The sequence below is a fragment of the Colius striatus genome, chromosome 16 (assembly GCF_028858725.1).
Source record: "Colius striatus isolate bColStr4 chromosome 16, bColStr4.1.hap1, whole genome shotgun sequence".
NCBI lineage: Eukaryota > Metazoa > Chordata > Aves > Coliiformes > Coliidae > Colius > Colius striatus.
The window spans coordinates 14,850,001-14,870,632 of NC_084774.1; the positions used below are offsets into that span (position 1 = coordinate 14,850,001).

The 20,632-nt window shown below is 41.0% G+C and overlaps 1 protein-coding gene across 4 annotated transcripts in view; it reads right to left on the reverse strand.

Moving 5' to 3' along the window:
* Positions 1-16,953, reverse strand: part of TSHZ2 (teashirt zinc finger homeobox 2) — a 227,791-nt gene extending 210,838 nt beyond the window's left edge. For all 4 annotated transcript variants that reach the window (XR_009819839.1, XM_062009084.1, XM_062009085.1 and 1 more), the window contains exon 1: positions 16,830-16,953. Coding sequence is in view for 3 of the 4 variants with exons in the window: in XM_062009084.1 (XP_061865068.1) it covers positions 16,830-16,869 (40 nt within the window). In the remaining variant the exon portion in view is untranslated. The remainder of the gene's footprint in view (positions 1-16,829) is intronic.
* Positions 16,954-20,632: the final 3,679 nt, after the last annotated feature.

Sequence of the window (20,632 nt, forward strand, 5' to 3'; positions counted from 1 at the left end):
CTCTGTTCCTAACAGAGCTGACAAAAAATGTTTTACTGTACTGTTACTGAGGAAATTAAGTGATCATGTATGAACTGCAATATATTTTTCACGTCTCTTCTACCAATTCCACCCCCAAAATCCTGAAAAACAATTCCTAACACATGATATGGATCTTTAGCTATGCTGAAGGATGCACCAAGAAAGTGTCCTCTCCTATTCTTCGCTCTTTTAAAAGCCACACATTATGGCTGGAACTTTTGTTGGAATTATTGCACTTTCTAGTGTAAGGTTATGCCAGTTTGTCATCCTGCCAGTCCTGTTTTCTGTCTCAGTCAACTGGGATAAACACTTAGCCTTCCTTTTTCTTTCCCCATTACCACACCCCTTGCCTGCAACTGGTATAGATTACATCAGAAATTCCTTACTGAGCCAGCTCTGCTAATAATTTTTGTTCTAAATCACAGAAAAACCTGTGAAATGTAATCATGTCCATACTTTGGTCCACTGCAAATGCCCGGAAGATGAAATTAAATCTTGCAAAGGGTAATCCATCTCTTACCCGATCACTCCAGGACTACAGAACAGACAGAGCAATGGTTTACTTCATTTGTGTGAACTCACATTACATGCTGAGGCCACAGGCTGGGAATCTGCGATCTGCCAGTCCAGATGGGATTAGAAATCACTGTCACGTATGAAACGTCTGGCTCTCAATGAAATCATCTTTGAGGGGTAGGTTTATAAAGATGCTTTCAACACACATAGGAGAGGAGCAGAAAGGGGGCTGTATGTAACTGTACAGTTGAGATCAAATTCAATTATAGCTGAGAAAGCCACATTCGCAGCATTTTCCGTGAACTCTTTCCCTCAATGTGCACCATGCTGGTTACTCAGTCTCTTCAACGGGAGAGTTTATTGACTTCTGTAGACTGATTACTACTTAGGCCACATTTTTCAAAAGCAGAAGGTGGTGCACAACCATGTAGATGCCTCTGCACGCCCGGCGGACATGCTTCTAAAATTACCATGACCACTCACGCTGACAGGATGACTGTGCCCGCTGGCAGCACCACGGTGCCCCATTGCAGCACATCCTCCCCAGGTGTACACACAGATTATGATAACCACGTGCACAGATACAACAAATCAACAGCAGGATGTTTTCTCCCCTTAGCACGGACCTCATGTCTCTGCTTTCGAACAACTCCTCACATCTTACTGTGTATTTTTACCTAATTGGCAGAGAGAAAAGTAATTAAATTTAACTGAAACCAGGGCTTCAAAATGAAGATATAATTTTTGAAGCCACAACTTCTATTACTTTTTATTACCTTTACCTATGTTTTATATGGCAAAGGGTCACAGAACAGATGCAGCTGCTAAACTGGGTGGCTTAGGAAATGAAGCAAGCTTCTGCAGAGAAAAGCAGAAGGAAGTTAGAGGACATGAGTGAATTCTCTTTAGAAGTCTAATGAAGTTTTGAGTCACTGCTGACTCAGGTAAAAGTCCAATTTAATACAACACCTCTAAAATATAACCTCTTCTAGACAAACAACAATAATCAATTAGCCAAATACAGTCAGAAGAGAAAGGGGAAATTCTGAGTGAGAGTACAAAATTAATCATTATTCTGATGTTTTTGTTATTATTTTTGCAGATTAATCTGAAAGCTCTTAGGACTCAATTAAGTTACCACATCCAATAAAGATGAAAAACAAAGTCAGGGCAGATACTTTCTTCCTAGACATCATGGTGACGGGCACATTAGAAATGAGGTAGATTAGATAGAGGAAATAGACAGACACATCTAACTGTCCTCCACTGCATTCATTTGTTTGACAGCCTGGAAAATGCCAACATTCCTGGGATTAAATGAAAATAGAAAATTGCATTTTTTATGTAAAGTATACACTGAACTTTGCCATGTGAGTTTCTCTTTCTTAAAATAAACCAGGGCTCAACCATGTCCTACCAGAATGATCCAAAGCAAAATAAGATAAACGAAATGGTAACCAAGATGCAACCAACTGAGAGCCCCTACGTTGCTACCCTTTTACCCCAGGATATTAGTGAAGTGATGTGACCCACACATACTTTGGTACAGTATTTTTTCCTGAGCTCAACACCAACAAAAATGCTAAACTGACCATCTTGTGTTGCTGTCTTTATACCATATTTCTTTTCTTCATTACTTCCATCTACTTTACCTTTATGCGCTGATCAAGCAATTTTCGTTTCACGGTGCCTTTTCCCCCATTTTATTCCCCACGAAAGTAAAAGTAAACAAGTATCTTGGACATAAAAAAGATAGAATAATAACTGGAGTGATTCTCCCCAGAGGTTTCTGGCCCAGGTTGCAGACATTGGTGTGGCATTTGCTTTAGCTCACAGAAAAACACATGCATACAAAATGATACACGGTGAGCACTTGTGTTCACATTCAACAGCTCCATATTTTTAGCTACTGCCAGGACGTGTGCACAAGTACAGAGCTAGCTTTGGCAGGATGAAATTTGGCAATCTCAGTGCCGGATCCTGCTCTTGCCCACTCCAGCTTTGACAGAAGTGCCGGCTGCAGCTCGGGGAGCTGTGCGACATCCCGGTGGTGTCGAGGAGAACAGAATCCAGCTCCTTGTGACAGTTTTCCCCACACAACATCACAATCAGCCAAACACATTTGTAATCTACTGCAGCTGGTGTTTCTATAATTGATAGAGATATAAAAGCTCTTTTTGCTAAAGTTGTACTTTTGTATTTTTTTTTTTCTTGGGGGAGTTGTGAGAATACAGCTACAAAAAGCAAGCTTTAAATCTCAGATAATGTAGCTCCCTTTAGAATCTCAAGCTTAAAGCAAGTAGTTATGAGTTTTAGTAATGCAAAAAAACAGAGCTAAAAACAAACATTTATTTTACTTGACGTAGCAAAACAGTGGATTAAAAAGTTAAATCAATGCGTCGTCTGAATGGTTCCTGCTGTAGCTGCAATTTCAAATGAAATAAGAATGTTATAAAAACTTGCACATATTAGACACATTTGGAAATGTCTCCCTGTAACTGTTCTTTAAATGTTCTGTCTATGAGCTCTAACAGGTCACTGCACAGGAAATGCAAAAATATGTTACGTTTAATCAGGGCATATAAAACACTGTCTAGAATGTTACATTGCCCTTGGGAATCTGTATTAAGTAGGGGAACTTTTACAAAGTCCAGGTCACTCTCCCCATTACATCACTGTAAAAAAAAATTATTAGGTTAAATTATATAGATGTCATGTATTAGAACTTTCCCAGTTGAAGGATGATGGCAAAAAGATGCTTATTCCCTTGGAGAAACTCATAATCACTCCCTCGATCCCCTGTATACATAGTTTGGATATTGAAAATAGTGCATTTTAACCAAATCAAAATGTTTTCAAACAATTCTATTGAAAGAGGACAAATATGAAAATGAGACTGTTCATAAACCTACAACTTTTAGCACTTTAGCACACACACACAAATTGAAAACCGGATGAAACCAGGACAACTCGTAGTTGATAAAAAATGAAAGGTGGGATTTTAGTAGAGATGTTTGGGAATGATTAAAATGTCCTCAACTCAAAAACAAGTGGAAATCCACACGTTGATGGCATCACAACATCCTTCTGCCCCCCCCCCCCCCCACCTCGGCAAATATTTCTTCAAATTATTTTCCTCTGTATAATCCGAATCACAACTTTATAAAATCTCTAATAAATCCCACAGAAATGGCAAAAGAGTAATGCAAGGGTGACTGTTCTCTAGATTAACATTCTCAGGATTTTAGTTATTTAATGTACGCATTTTAGAGGTATCACAAAACTGTACAATATCCTGAAGGCAGCCAGCTCTGCTCTCGTTGATCCTGGTTCAAGTTTTGTCACCAATTTCCAATTGAATCTCAGTTTCTATGAAAAATCTCCCACAGGGAAGAAAATTAAATAAAATAAAACCCCCTGTCCCTAGTAAAACCAAAGCCAGAGTCACAAGAGCCCTGCGCCTGCTGAGGTAAATGGCAGTTACTCACACAGTGACATAAGGATCAGCCCTTTGCAATTTGCATGTTGCAGCACGAGAAGAGATCTCAGACTAACAGGCCCTTTTTTATCTAAACAGATATCTGTGGTTGAAACTCCTGGCACTATTCTTTGCATTTTCTCTGAGCAGCTTGCTTTGTACAACAGCTATTTAACTGCCAGTAATTTCCACACTTTGTTTTGGCCTCCCTGCGGCACCATGCCGTCCCAGGCTCATGCCACCCCAGTCTACTGACCAGGCAGCTCCCGTCGCTGACACCTCAAAACTGCCCAACATATTTACTATACATCATATATGGCTTCTACAAACCTCTCCATGTGCCACCTGAACTCTTGGATACATCTGTTCAATTCTCACCAGCCAAGGTGCAGCCCTGAGCCTCGCTGCCTGCATCTCCTGCAGACTTCCCACAGGGAATCAGCGTTTTCCTCATTTGATAGTGTTTCACACCAGCCTTGTGACCACTCTTGAATTACCTGCACAATGCCTTGGGCACATGGTGTTGCCACTGCCATTTAACAGACAGGGGGACACAGCTCAGGCAATTTTTAAGCAATTTTTTTTTCCTACTTTTTCCACATAGAAGAAGGTCCCCTGGGGCTGAGCGCCCAGCTCAGGAGGGCCACGCTAGACCCCACCGCAGCCTGGAGGCTCCTCACACTCCATGCCCCCACCATAAGCCCAGCAGCAGCCCTACAAATGGTACATTTTTTCCCAGCTCAGGCTGATTAATTTCCTGCACACATCCAGCCCCTGCCTGCGGTGAAGGCAGGGTGCAGTCAGGCTTTTGGAAAAGCAAGCTGAGGAAAGCTAGGAATCACACATGTGGAACCAAACTTATTTCCACCCAGGTCTTAATCTAGACAGACGCCGTTAGATGCGTTCACTGCCAGAGCTAATACTGAGTATCAGGCTCTACATTGACCAGGCAATAGTATACATTTTCACCTCAGTCTTCTACAGATATTTGATCATTTTATGCTCTCTGCTTCTGCCCTTACCCCTGCTTAACCATGTTCTGCTTCCTAAATTTCCTTGATTCTCATCTCAGGTCCCAGGCTCCAGCTAAATACACAATACAGGCTATTGTCTCATTCTCCATTGACTGCTCAGACCCATCTCTGCCCCCATCAGGGAAAGAAATTGTCCTACTTATCCCTAGCTAAAACATATTTTAAGGGAATGTAATCGAAAAAGAGAAAGCAAGAATGGAGCATGCGTGATGGAGATGGCACATTGGAGAATGCTGTGTCACCTTCTAAAAATTCTTTGGCAACAGCAACTTTTAGACTTTATAAGTCAGACAAATTTGGGCGGATTTTCTCAGGGAAAGTAGAAGACATCTCTGAAAAATGTTCACGTCACTGCCAGAAAGCAGAGTGGTCCCACAGCTTTGGAACAAACCCTGATGTACGTCTCTTAATTTTTTGCCAAATAATATCCTACCCTAAATTTCAGGAAGAACATTTTAAGAAGCACAGATTTTGATAATGGAAATGGTTGCTCTGAGCAGATCAGAACAGGAAACATTAGAAACAGTAGAATTAAAACCTCTCAACAGAAAACCGCAAACAATCTGGACTATAGGAACTGTTGCACCAATAATATAGAAGTTATTGTTGCTGTGCCCAAGGCTATGCAGTACTCCCTCATCCATACAGCACTGTTCTCAAGGCCTCTGCCAGTTTTCTGTTCTTTCCAAGATTGTTTCTGGGTTTTTTTCCCCCTTTCAGTTATCATCAAGCTGAAGTTTTACCACATTGAAGGGCTGCCAGACAGGTGAAGGCGCTTAGCCATGGGCAGCAGTGTTGGCTACTTGTTCTGCCATCCACAGCATGTTACATCTCCAGTTCAAACAATCTATACAGCTAGAAGGATCATCAGCAAAACCAACAAAATAAATCTATAATACTGAACACAGAAAACGTTGATGACTTGTTTTGTGATATTTGAGCTGCTTTTTCTCATGTACAAGTAAAACAATCAGCAGCCAAGGCTACAAAACTCAAGTTTCAGTCCCAGACTCTGTCAGAAGGGCCCGTGGCCGTAAATTTCAGACCACATTTAAAAATTGATATAAACTCCTTTTTAATCATCAAGTATTCAGCTGCTTATTACTTATATATGCTTCAATGATGTGCCCTTAAATTTTAGTTTAGTTTTAAAAATAAAACTTCCTCAAATACAGTGCAAATCCAGGCTTGTTAAATGAGACCAAATAATTCTGTTCAAGTGCTTTTCCAGCTACAAGGTATGTTCGAAATACAAAATTTGAGGAGTTTGCTATGTCAGGTGGCATTTTGTTAGATTTTGACAAGAGAAAATATTTAATACTCTCATTTTTTCCCTTCTCTGAATATTAGTTTAATTGTCACAAATAATTAAATGCTCATGAGTAAAAGACATCTTCAGACAATTTGACAATACATATTAAGAGATGCTTTAAGGGAAATCTGCACAGATCGGCTTTTATTTGTTATGCTAAACGATGATGCATTCTGATTGCATTTGTTCTTTATTTGTGTGTGCAACAGGAGACATACTGTGAATGATCTGTAAAGAATAAAATGACAGTATTTGACAGGCTAGGAAATGTCTGGGCAAGGATACACGATAAGGAACCCTAGAAGGGCATTGTTTATGGAGGGGCAATGGGATAGAGACACTCCCTTCAATCTAAGGCAATATAAGGCACCAACAACTGAATTACAGTTAATAACAGGAAGAAATAAACATTACATGTAGAAGGCTCAAGCTCAAGGACTTTGGACCACTAAAAATATACATTATTATATCAATTATCAAAGAGAGACAAATTCCCATCCTGGGAATTTGAATATGAAGTCTAATAACCTACTATTCAGAAATAGAGGCAAGTATTAATTTCCACATGAAAAGGAGCCATGGGAGAACTTCCCAAGTCCTCAGCTTCAGAGAAGAAAGCCCTACCTGGTGATTCAGCACCAAACGATCTGGCCTCTGTTCCAGAGGGTAGCAGGTGGTCTCCCAGGTATGGCGGATTAGCCCTTTTATTACCTAAGATTTATTCTGAGTTCCTGCCAATATAATAGCTGAAACAACTATTGCTGAAAGGTAATATGGTGTGAAAATAAACATAAACAATCCTTAATGAATCCATAGGCTATTACTTGCATCATATTTCTTCTATAGGCAATACATACATCTCCACTTTAGAAAAACAACACTGCCCTTCATCGAGGCTTAACAACAAGTGAGAGAACTGAGGAAGGTCCACGGGAACTGCTTGGTGCTAAAAGCTTTTGAAAACTGAGGTCTCTCTTTAGATGCCCGTGTAAGGATTTAGACCCTTGGTGTTAGAAGCTGACTTACAAAAATAGGAGCCCCAAACCCTGTTACCAGGGATTTGCAAACACCTCTGGCAGTCTGGGTGGAGGAAAAATGTGTATGTCATGTTTAGTTGCAATTAGACCAGGTTTTTCATATTTCTCAGGGCAACACATTATATACTGTCAGAAGTACAAAGCCAGATCCCAGGTCTGACAAAGAAATGAGATCAGTACATGGGGGGGAAAGGTAACTGTAACCAAATTCTCTGTACCTGAAACTTATTACTGACCAAAAATGCATCTGACGATAATTTAGGGAAGGTAAAAGACTCAAATTATTCTGCCTAAAACTATTACCTAGCAAAGATTCCTTGGCTTATTAACAGACCTCTGCTTTCTCTGTCAGTCCTTCCACTTCTAGGAGCTCCTAGTCATGGGCAAAGAGCTGCCTCCTATGCCATGGGGAGTTGCACAGAAGAGATGAAACTGCCTTTCCAGCTCCCCTCTATGTCTGATTCCCCAGTGCCCCAGGTGGGCTGCTACCTCTTCTCACACCAGCAGCAGGCATGTGGATGCCTTCAGCCTTTAGCCCGGCTTTTTCTCCTGGAAGTGTGCTGACGATAGAAATGTGATCTAGTACCTAGAGCAGGGAATTATGAACAAATGCTGCTTGACCTTGAGCAAATCAGCTAATACCTCCTGGCTTCAATTTACCTTTCTGTAAAATGGGGGAAAAAATATTCTGCTGGGGTTATTCTGAGGAGTACATAGCATTAGTAAGAAATCCTTGGAAGAAAGGTGCTAAGTTTTAAGAAATATTACACTTCCTAACAAAGCACACCTATACAAGTAGGAACCATGCAGCTAATCAAAAGCATTGGAAAGCTTTTAAATTTTTTTAGCATTTAATGCTACAGATGATCAATATAACTACTTGGCTTCTTTCTCCTTTCACATGTTAATTTAATGCTACTTGTACTCACTTATAATGTTATGACATGGCTGAAAAACACATTAAAAATTAAATTTGGTAGACCAATACACCAGCTAGCACAAGGTTATGTTTCTTTGATACAAAAACATACATCATGAAAAGATGCAGCTATTCTCTGTGAAGTCCACTCACGCTGTGGGAAGTAAATGAGTTCTTCCTATATGTACAAAGAAAATTGTAGGCTTTATGAATTGTGGTTGTGATTCCCAGTGTAATTCACACAAAATTATTTATATACAGAAAATTCACAGTAAAATCTTTCTACCAAGTGAAGGGTGAGTGAAAGAAACAGGCTTTTTGTCTGCACACACCAAACTGCACCAATGTGCAGATTTTCTCTCCAATCTCCTCTGAGCAGAGTTTTGCTAGGAAAAAAAAATCGTCTTCGCTATCAAGGTATTCCAGAGAATTTAATTATTTTCAGTAAAAACAAGAACAGTGTGCTGAACCTTTTTCAATAGAAATTCTGCACCAATTCCACATAAGCAGACCAAATATCACTTCAGCAAAGTTGCTTCAGGAATATGGAACAACATTTTTTAAATTATGAAAGCAATACCGAATGAGATTTACTACAATTTAAGATAAGAGGGTCTTAATTGTATATGAACAGAGAGACTTAAAAAGCAACCAGAAAGAGTTGCTATTATATTGTGCTGGAATATTTGGCCTTGTGCAAAATTGCCCTTTTCTCTCTTACATGTATAAAAACAAGCACAACAGGATTTTCAATTAAATGAGCCTTTGGAGAGAGATACAGGAAAAGCCAGAAAGGTCCTTAAAACTTTGCTGGTTTTTATCTTTGTGTATTAAAAGCAATCTGTTCTGTCTAATACAGAGTTTTTAATTCCTGTTTGAGCTGTCAATTTTAAGGGTTTCCCAAAATGGGAATGGAAAGGTAGACCTGGATTAGTTTTCTCCATACACTCAGTAGTTTTGCTTTTCTATAGCCATCTAGAGCAAAGGATGCTACCCATAGTCTCCTTAGCATTGTGAGTAACTTTAATGAGCCTTAGTATCATTAGACAATAGCAGTTTACAGAACACAGGGAGAAAAGACACAGAAAGGAATAAGATACAGCTATAATAGATACAAGCCATGGAGATGAAAGAAAGAAGTCAGCATCTCATTTGCATTAATACAATAAAAATACAGCATTAATGTTGCTAGTTGTAAATTTTTTTTCAATAAAGTTGAGCCCGATTATATCTGAAAAAAGTAGGTTGTGCATTCCTCATAGGTCTTGCAAGTGTTTAGACTTTAAAGAACAGTTACTGGCTATTAACTTGCTAGATTTAATTGCCACTAAAAACAATCTCCACGAAACTTCAATTGAAAGCGACTCCTCAAGAACTGATGGTCTGATCTCTCAAAACTGCTTTGTTTACAGCAATACAAATTCAGAGCTACTATTCACGTAACCCCCCTCCATCATTATGTTATGTATCTTGTTTATTGGTATTATGTGTGTGTGTGTATATAATTATATAAGCAGACACATGCACCAGTTCATCATCAGAATCAGTCAAAAGCAATGTTGCCAATGTTGTTTATTCAAAAATCATGAAAGCACAACCTCAAAAATCATGAGACTAGTTGAAAATTACGAGATGTTAAAATCAGTAACTTTGGCATTTTTCTTCTGGCATAAGAACTTTTAGGCTGCACGTTTTCAAGTTCCTTAGTTCTTCACAGCAAGGAGTTTAATATAAATTTTCCCTTTAAAATGTATATCGGGCACCTGCAAAATTACCAGACTCCAGGAACCAGAGGTTAGAGATACGAAACTCTACCAAAGGACTTGCAGTGGACACACCTCCCAACATCACAAGAGTTTTAACATTTCGGCAAATATTGCTGGAATAATCAAAAACCACACTAAAAAACTGAGCTTTCCAGTTTCTGTCAGTAAGAACGGTGCATCTCTCCTCTCCCAGGCAGGTGCCTGTCTCTCCTTTTTGCAGGTATGCATGTGTGCATATCTGAGGAGGATCTGTTTCCAATACATTTTAGACTGTTTGTTCTATGTAACTGTGGAATTTTAACAATACTTGGGGCCATCAGGCCCTGCACGTTACAAGCTATGTATTTTTTACAATCAAATCCTGTCATTTGGAAGCTATTGTTGTGACTTTCTTTTTTTCCTAGGGCAAAAGGGGGAAATAGTTCTTTTAGGGAAACAAAGATTCTCTTCATTTTTCTAAATGAAACACTTAATGCAACACTTAGATCATAAGACCAGTTTTTCCACTTCTTTTTGCCTGAAAAACCTCACAAGGTAACGGATGAAAAGCCAGCAACAGTTAAAGAGGGATGTGTAAATCTAATAGGAAACAGTGTGTTTCTATGATGCGTTTCTCCTTGGAACCTTAAAAAATACATGGTTCACTGTCAAGGTATTTCTGAGTTCCAGAAGCTGTTATTATAACACGGTAAAAATGACTCAGTGCCAAGATCCAACAGCCTCAAGTGAGGGGTCACCTTAATGAGAAAGAACTGATTTTAGTCCCTAAACCTACGTGGAACTTGTAGGTTTCTGACTTGAAAAACCATCCATGCTTGAGAGCTGCTGCTCATATGCCCAGCGTTTACACTACACGTGAAAAAAGGATTCTTTAAAAGACCATATCATCTACTGGTACCCAGAAACGGTGTCCAATAATTAATGCAGAGAATGGAAACATGTTTGAGAAGTGAAGTTAGCCAAGCAAGCAAAATATCTCAGTCATACAGACTTTAGAAAAGAATAGCATGTAACCATTATGTACCGTTAGTAACACAAGTAACAAGCAGAACTCTCACTAGGTTTAACACTTAATGGTGGAACCTGGTCCCTCTTCAGAGGCAAAACGTTTACTAAAGAAACACTGGTATTTAATTCTGTAGCTAAACAGCCCAGTCTTACATAGACAATCTTTTACACAGCCCAGTCACCCACTGAAGCAAAGTGCTGAGTAAGAGCTGCAGAACTGGACCCGCTCTCATGTAAATTCTTATAATTAAATAGGTAATGAAAAATCACTGCTCTTGCATGAATGAAATGTAAGACTTCAGCTGAGAGTGTAATGTGTTTCCAATTGACTCCTGTATCAGATTCGGAGACAGATGAAAATGTCTCTCTGCTCGCATGAGCACCCTTTAGAGGTAAAACTTCACAAATATTTTCATTTTGCAGAGAAGAAGGGAAAACAAAGGCTTATTTTAGCAGTAAAGTCAGTAAGAGATCCTTTTTTAAGACATAGTATGGTACACACGTCTCAACCCGAGAGGCATTAAATAGTATTTGACTAATTTTACTTTGCTTTTGCTAATCATACGTCATCCAGTAGAAGAACCGGGCCTTCCTCTCCCCTCCACTAGCTGACATGATATTTTTTTTACATTTGAGCTCTTAAGATCTGCACAATAGCTTAACACAATAAGTGTTTAGCCTCTGGTTCCAACTGTAATTGATAGAGTACAGTTCCATTCCCTCTGCTGCTGCTAAGTTGGGAATTGCAGCCACAGCAACTGACAGCTTTTTTTTTTTCCGCGAGTCTGGAGTTGCTCTCTGGGAGTGATGTCCTCATCGGGATGGGAAGTATAACAACGGGAGAAAGGCTCATCCTGGCCCTGTGCTACAGAGGAACTCCAGGGACTTCTTCTAGGGGAAACAGTTACTTGAGGTGGGTGCTACTAGTAAGAGCAAAAATCAGGAGGAGAAAGCTCCTGGAGGAAACACCAAAATCCTGCTGTTTTGAAGAAAACGGGCTTCTCAATTAAAAAGCACAGAAGAAGGAGTGCATGTATGCAAAAGAATTTCTGACAATGAACATGGTTTCAGAAGTGCTATAAAATTGTGTCATTTACTGATGGAAATGTCTTTTATTTCACAGTCACAGGGGCTGAACTCTTGGTGAGTCCCACTCTTTATATAGTGATAATATACTGTGCTTTGATATGTGAGAGTAATATTTAAATAAGCAAACAGATCTAAAATGAATGTGATTTCAAATTGTCCCGTTCAGGCCTGAGTTTTGACACGGGAAAAGATTACATAGTAGCTTCGGGCTTAGTAGCCATTTCCAGAATTTAACGCAGATGGCAACTAATTTTGGTGCCTCTTTAGTAGCAGAAGTCCCTCTTTTGGAATATATTTCATTAAACAGCATTTAAAGGCTCCTCTTATTTGTGAACACCTTGGCTTTTTTGTCATCTGTCAGCGTCGTGATGTGAACAGTAACTGAAAGGTTCTGAGGCATGAGCTATTTAGGTGGTTTTGATGTGCACTTGCTTTTCTGGAGGATGTTTAAACAAAGCAATGCTGCCATTTCTACAGTTTCATTCAGTACTGCTTGCTTGGAACCTGCTTCCATTGCCCCTATAATAAAAGATACAAATAATACTTGAAAAGCCACAGTACTCTTGGTTATTAATACAGGTAAATATCGCTTCCTTTCATCACAGAAATATACATACTGGACAAAGCTGGTCATTTACTCTGCTCTTTGCAGAAGCAGAATTTCACTTTCTAAATATGTTTCTGTTTTAAATAACCTTTTACTACTGAGGTGTAAACTGCAGCTTTAAAGTACTGACTGCATCTCCTGTTTGCTGCTCTGTGAGAACTCTTCCAAAAACAAAACTGTGTTATTCTACAGCTCTAATAAACAAAATAAACGCGACTGATATCTGTTTCTGCTGTACTTTTCCCGAGCTTTGGTTCTCAGATAGCCTACAGGAGCTGAGAGAGGAGGAAAAGAAGAAATACAAAATTGCAGCCGGAAAAGGCGTTAAGTCCAGATTCCTCTTTGCAGGCTTTAAAAAAGCAAACTAGCAATTCATGATCACAAAATAAAATATGCACATTTAAACAAGCTGCAGGGGAAAGGAGAGTTTAATCCAGTGAAATTGTGTTTGAAAGCTATTTCATACCCCTAGGAATAAAATCTGAATAGCAATTCTGCTTTGCTCCCACCCTTTTTCCACCCTTCTGCTAATATATTACCATTTGTTATGGAATTGTTACAAGACTTCTACCCCAGAGGTGGCTGCATTTCATTGAGGGATGAAGTACTTTCTGGGCCTGAGTCTCTTCTTACTCACAGGAGCAGGTAGTACTCATTGCAACTGCACTGATGCTGCTAGTAAAGCTATTTTTCAATTGTACTTGAATAAGAGAAGAATCAGGCCCACAGTTTGGGGAGCCCTTTGTGATTCATTTGGGTGAAAACTACAGCACAAATGGGCTTTTTATTGTAAACAGAAGTATGGCACTAAAGCAGGCACTGATATAAAGAGCTGTAACTATCTGCTTCAAGAATTATCAAAATGGATATGATGACCTCAAAAAGGAATGATGATTTAGAAAAGATTTGGCCCTGCAAAGATCAAAATGCAGTTGACATAGTTTTGGTGTTTATGTGAAATAAAGTATCCTTAAAAGTGTAATTTGAGATCAAAAATCCCCGTCATCAAACATAAATAGTGTCCCATTTCTCCAATTACACTACCTTGTTTCACTACAATGGTCTGTAATATATTTCTTAGGAATACAAGGCTTAAAATTAATAATAGAATAGGACAAAATTGCCATGTATATTTCTCTAGATAGATTTTCATCTAGCAGCAGGACTTCACTCTGATTCACTTGCTGGTTCTCTCTAACCTTTACATTATTCATTAATCAAACTAGAAACCTGCTTTCAAAGTCAGTGCATGGTAGTAATTATTTACAGTTGTGCATAGTATTTAATTTTAAGCAATGACAAAAGCAGGCATGTCCAGAATCATAAGGCTTATAATTTTTCTTCCATTGGAGGCAAACTATCTAAAGAAGCTAAAAGTTGCAAACTTCTCTTCAATATCTCTGCTGCCATCAAGACAAAATGCAGTGCAACTGATACCTTTGAACTTGTACAACTAAAAATAAATAAAAGTGAAAATTAAGTAATATATAATGTATCAACTCCTTTAAATAAAAGGAATAAGGAGCTTTGCTATCAGACTTGATGAGCGATTCGTTTCTTATTGCAGTCTGTCTACTGTCATTTTGAGGTATTTTTCACCACACAAAACAGAACCTCAGTACTATCCCTGAAAATGAAAGTCAGTTTTAAGAACTACATACAACAGGCACGTCTGCTCTTTGAACCCCCCCCTCACCCCCCACAAACACACAAATACAACTTCAAAGCATGAGAACTATTGCAAATGTATAAACCTACTTCAGATCAGTTATACTGGATGAAACTGGACTGCATTTGCAGTATTTTGCTCACCTGAAACAACATTGATCTGAGGACAAATATAATCAAAGAAATGCCCCACTGAACAGCAATGTACATTTTATATTGAGAATTAGGAAAGAGAAAGGTAATTTTGGTCATTCAAATTTCTCCCTCATCATTAAGCCTCTAAAAAATACTGTAGCGTTCTGAATAAAAACATATCTTACTGTATTCTCAGCAGGGAAATCCCGGGAAACAACAGCATGGGCTTTGCTCGCAAAAATTTACTTACTCTGTAGCCTATGTTTCTAAAACAGAACAGGGTTCCCCTTCTACAAAAAGACAGTACACACATTCCAAGTGAAAATTCTACTCTGAAAACAAAATAAAATGAAGCTTCGTAGTCCTGACAGAGAGAAAAAAGGAGTAATTCTAGCACTGTCACTGTGATGATCAGCATCCATGAAAAAAAACCAGCTATTTATCCTGCAAGTTGAAAACATTAATGCCTTATTCAGATATAACCTCTTTGTGAATAAAATAATAATAGCAACTCATCTGAGAGTTCTTCCGAATACATATGTGTGTGTGTATATATATATACATATGTATGTGCATTTCTAGCTGAAACGTTATTTAAGGTTAAAAGAGATCTTCGCTTGGCAGGAATCATAATAGCAACCTGCATAGGTACATTCATTGGTCACGTCCCAAAAGACTCTGCCTGCGTACCATTGTCCTACACCTACATGAATATGACAAGATATGTAAGTTTATAAAAGTTATGCACGTTCCAGTTTCTCTAAAATAACATTTACCTTTGAATGAATCCCAAGCGCTACTTTTCAAAGTTTATTCAAGTATGCCACTAAACTTGCCTATACATTTTGTCCCACATATAATGTGCTACACCTAGAAAATATTCAGAAGGGGGAGAAAAATTAGTAAACCATTTTTAAACTAAAACCATAAAACCTTCGTTTTCTTCAGAGAACTAATCTGATGAAGGACTCAAAGAAAAAAAAAGAAGGGAAAAAACCCGCCTACATTAAAAGCCAAACAAGATAATAATTGTGCATGTCTGGCTAAGAGAATCTAGAGGGCAAGCCTTACGTCATTGGCACTTGGGTTACCATGGTGAGTGATTTATTGATATATATCAAGAATGAATAGATCAAAGGCAGCAAGATGACAGGTGATCAATCAAATGTCAAATCAAAGCTGGCAATCAACTGGAAAGCTGATTTTTCAGTGGGTGGGTCTGGCAGAAGAAAAATGAACTTCCATATTGCGCTTCCCAGAAACAAAACCCCACCACACTATTAAAAAAAAATAAAAAGCAATTAAGCAGCCTGAAAGCAAACTCTTTGAAAAGATTTACTATACAGGCCCACTCATCTGTTTCTTTTTCTTGGCCCCCAAAAGAAAAAGAACATCCTACAAATGACAAAACAAAACACTTCCAAAGTTGCAAATTGTTTTCTTCTTTAGAAAAAAAAGAAAAAAAAATGAAAATTGCAAACCCACTTGGCATGTGCAAATACATCAACTCGGCTACAAAACAAAAGAAGGGTTTGATTTAAAAACGTGGATTGTCTTCTAACAGTCAGAACGTTTCATTTTATTTCCTGTTGCAATTTTCACCACTGATGATCAAAGGCTGAACTTCCCCACCGGGTTCATCAGCAGAGACAGTCCCTGTACTATTTCAGGAGTACACAACGCGCACACACACACACACACACCCGGGCAGCACTGCCATCGGAAACGGCGAAATAAAAGATTAAACACACCGACCCACTTCGCGAAACACACGTTTAAAATAAACAAAACAAAAAAACCCCAACACACCAGGGGCAGAGAAGAAAAGTCAGAAAGAAAAAAAAAGAAAGGACTAAAGCGGGAAGCAAAGGGGAGGCAGCTTTCGGTTCGGTATGGGAGAAGGGCCGGGGGAGAAGGGGAGCCGAGTGGAAGAAAGTTGGGGGGAAAAGTTTGGCCAGAGCAGGATGGGAGCCGGGAGCGGGAAGCAGCGGGGACCGAGCGCGGTGGGAGCGGCAGGAGGGTGGAAGGGGACAGCCCATGTCAGAGTACAGATCTTGGCAATAAGGAATGAAACTGGCTCCGCAGAGTTACGAAGGGAAAAGGGAGGGGGAGGGGGGGATAAATAAATAAAGATCCAGCCCGGAAAAGCAAGGGTGACCCTAAATAATAATAAAGATGGGGGGTAGGATTGGAAGGAGTGGAGAGACAGAGGCTGTGTAAGTGGATGGCTTCTCCTTACCTGCAGCCCGTTTGGGTGCTTGCTGTTTCCTCCTTGGCATCGCTCTACTTTCTCCAATCTCACTTCTGTCCCCAGATCCGAGAGCCCTGAGACGCTCCTGAGTCGTGTTTCTCTGCCTCTGCCTCTCAGCTGCTTTCCCCAACACCCCCCTCAAGCCTCCCCTGCCCCCTTCCTTTCCACTCCACTGATAGGAACCTGTTTGGTTTTTATTTTATTTTACAGATCTAGGTTTCTTTCTTTCTCTCTCTCGCTTTTTTTTTTTTTTTTTGGTTGGCTTTTTTTTTTAACTGTTGCAACACTTGCTTTGCTTTGATTCAAACATCCAAGCTCAGGAGCAAATGAAAGGCGCCCACAGTGCCAGAGAATGGCAATAAATAAATAACAAAATAGATACGTATATATTAAAAAGGCAGCTCTGTGGGGCTGGCTGCTTCCTCCCTTTCCTCTCCTCTCCTCCTCCTCCTCGCAGAGCTGTATGGCGGAGCGGTGCCCGGGTGTGCGTGGTGTGTGTGTGCGTGCGTGTGTGTGCGCGGAGCGCTGCAGGTTCCGTGCTGTCAGATGCCAGGCAGTGAGTGATATGGGAGAGGACAGGGAGGCTTCGGATGGGAGGAAATCTGGTATGCACACGCACACACACACACACGCGCGCACACACACACACACACACACACACACACACATACACACACACGCACACGCACACGCACACACACACACACACACACACACACACAGGCAGGGCGAGGCGATGCCAGCAAACATCGATCCACTGAGCAAACTGAACATTAACAAACTCCTCCTCCGCGACCCGATGACAGGAGGAAATTTACTCCGCGCAGACGGCGGCGGAGCAGTTCATTAAAGAGACAGGGCGCGCGCCCGCCGGGCCCGCCGCCGCACCGCGCCGCACCGCGCCTGGGGCGCGCGCCGCCAGACCCCCGCGCCCCGCCGCCAGACCCCCGCGCCCCGCCGCGCCCCGCCGCGCCCCGCCGCGCCGACCCTCCGCGCCCCGCCGGCCGGAGCTGTTCTCCCGAGGGAGGGCGCTGCGGGGAGCGGCGGCGGGGGCCGTGCGGGGCGGCAGCGCTTCTCGCGCGGGCTCGACCCCCCCCCCCGCGCCTTCTCCCCCGGTTAAGGCAATGAGCAATGACCTGGCGCGCGCCAGGGTGCGGGGAGCCGCGGCCGCCGCTCCCACCGGTGCGCTGCACCAGCAGCCACAGCGGCTGAGCTGTCAGCGGGGCTTCCTGGCGTGTAAATGCCTACGGAGAGCCCGGGATGGGGGGAGAACGGGGTCTTTCCTCTTCTGTGACCCGATTCCTCACCCTAACGGTTCTCTCTGGGTTGGGATCCTGCCTGGCTGGGTCTGAATGCAAAGTTCGGTGAAGTTTGGGTGAACCTCGGGCATCATTTGAGGCCCTTCAGTAGTGACAACACTGCACAGCCACCACCCAGGTGAGCAGGGTTAGTGTGTCGAGGTCAAGCACTCTCAGGTCTCCTGAGTCTCTCTGGCACCTGGATTTAGGGGGAATCAAATATGTCCATCAGGTGCTTCTGCACCCTCCTGGCAAGCCATGTCTATGTTCCATCTGGCCACACAGAGTTTCTCTGCCTTTCAGAGAGATCAACAACCTGTCAGTCCAAGAAGGGGCAGGTGACGCTGGAACTTTGAACAGTTTTGTGCCCTAAGATGTGGCAATGACTTGCCCTGCCCCCTTTATTCATTTCAGGTTTGGTTTGGGGTTTTTTTTGCATGGCTGCTGTTAATGCCTTGAGGGTTTAAAACTGATCTGGGGCTGAGAAGATGGCTTAATTTCTATAGATTCAACTACAAGTTGTACAAGACCTCTTAAAAGTGGATTTCACGATAGTTCATAGCCTAATCCTAGAGTTTGCTGTGGAACTGAGTTCTTAGATACTTCCTTCTGTTTTTGTTTTTTTCCCCTGGTTTGGCATTTGTAAGTTTCTACTGAAACTATTGCATTTAATAGCAATAGTTGTCATCACTTTAATATCAATCTCTGAGATCAGGCTCTCTTGCAAAGCACCAGCAAGAGCCGCTATGTTATAGCCCGTGTCACCAGTGATCTGCAAGCTGTAGTCCCACAGCTCAGGCAGGGAAAGAGTTTCTTCAAGAAGACCCCTAAGTGACCTTTGTATTTAGCAGCGTAATACAAGATCGTGTTTATGAAAGCATCCACCTAACTGATTTTCACTTAAATTATTTGATAGCCTTCCCTGTACAAACTGTAGCAATTTTTATAAGCAATTTGAAAGTATTTATTGGTGCAAGAAAATGCTTAGTTTGAAAGATAAAATAGGATAACACTACTATAGAATACTCATTTTTCCACTTCTCTCTAGCATAACTCACCCAGAAGTGAACAGCTCTGCTTGAATCGGTCAGATTGGCACAGACCTCTTATACCTGTGTGCAGCACGTGTAAAACCCCATTGGTACACACTGGGGAATTTCTGCTGTGTCTCCAGTTCAGGCAGGTGTAAACACAGGGCCAAGAGGGGCCACAGCATCTGCAGCAGTGGGGCAATTATCCCGACACTGTGATGAGAAGAAGTGACACGTTATCTAATTTGTAAGTGCGGCACTGGACCTGGATCAAGTAGTTCAGGGGCAGGATGGCAAACCAGGATTTTCTTTTCACATGTCATCTTGCCTTGATTTATGACTTTGAACCCTTCAGCTTCTGCATGTTAGTTTCCAAATCAGAGAAATGATGCTATTTCTAGTTGATTGTATATTTCGTCTTCTCCTCTTTGGCTGCACAGGAAGGTACCACACCTCTGACTAGGATAATTGCATTAGTATGAAGAATTGTATATTAAATGCATTTTTAACACAACAATGCCTTATTAACAATTCTCCCAAACTGCAGGATGTGGCATAATATGTTTGGATGATAACAGGCATCAGAGTGGAGGAGCAGGGTGGAGGGATGACAGAGTCCCCTCAAATTTTAACCTCTCCACCTGGGATCTGCTACTTTTGTGCAGGTTGTAAAGATACGGGCTCTAGATGTAAGCAAAGCAGCGATTCAGTGTAGTCTGGGATCAGCAAGTAGCAGCTATTGTTCTCCAGAGTCATGGCTTAAATCCAAATGCTACACACTGGGTATGGTATTTGTATCAGTGGTGTTTTCAGTCTCAACATGCAAGATGAGAAAGTCACTGTTTTAAATGGTTACTCCTTTGGGAAGAGGAAATAGAGAAGATGGACTTCTGAGTAGAGCACTAGTGAGATGGCACCCTATCCTCAGTGATAAATGGGAGCATTAACAAGGCCTGGTCGAGAGAAACCCTACAGATTTATGGCTTCCTGTCTCCACCAGCAGATGCCATTATGGCTGACAGAACAGAATGCCTTTCAAGAGGGAACTGGGCTGAGATTATGAAGAAGACGAAAAAAGCAAGCAAAATCTGGTGTCCTTTTTTTATCCACTGGTCAGAATTCGCTGATAGGTTTGAATAGAGCTGAAACCATACAGCATTTGTGTGCTCCCTGCCTCTGTTATTTATAACTTGGTTGGTGAAGGTCATTTAGCATCTCTTTTAGCACAGGAAGAACCCATAATATTTACAGAAAGCATTTTTGCACACTTGAAAATTAGAGATAATAAAATGAACAGATAGCACTGGAGGCTTCCTTGGCTTATCCAATGGAATAATCTTGATGGGTGCTTAATGTTTACTTTGGAAATGTAGCAAATGATTCTGAAGCTATATTGAATTTTATCTATTTTTATTACATTGCAGAATAATATTTCTCTTTCCTGACAAAATGTTATGACCAG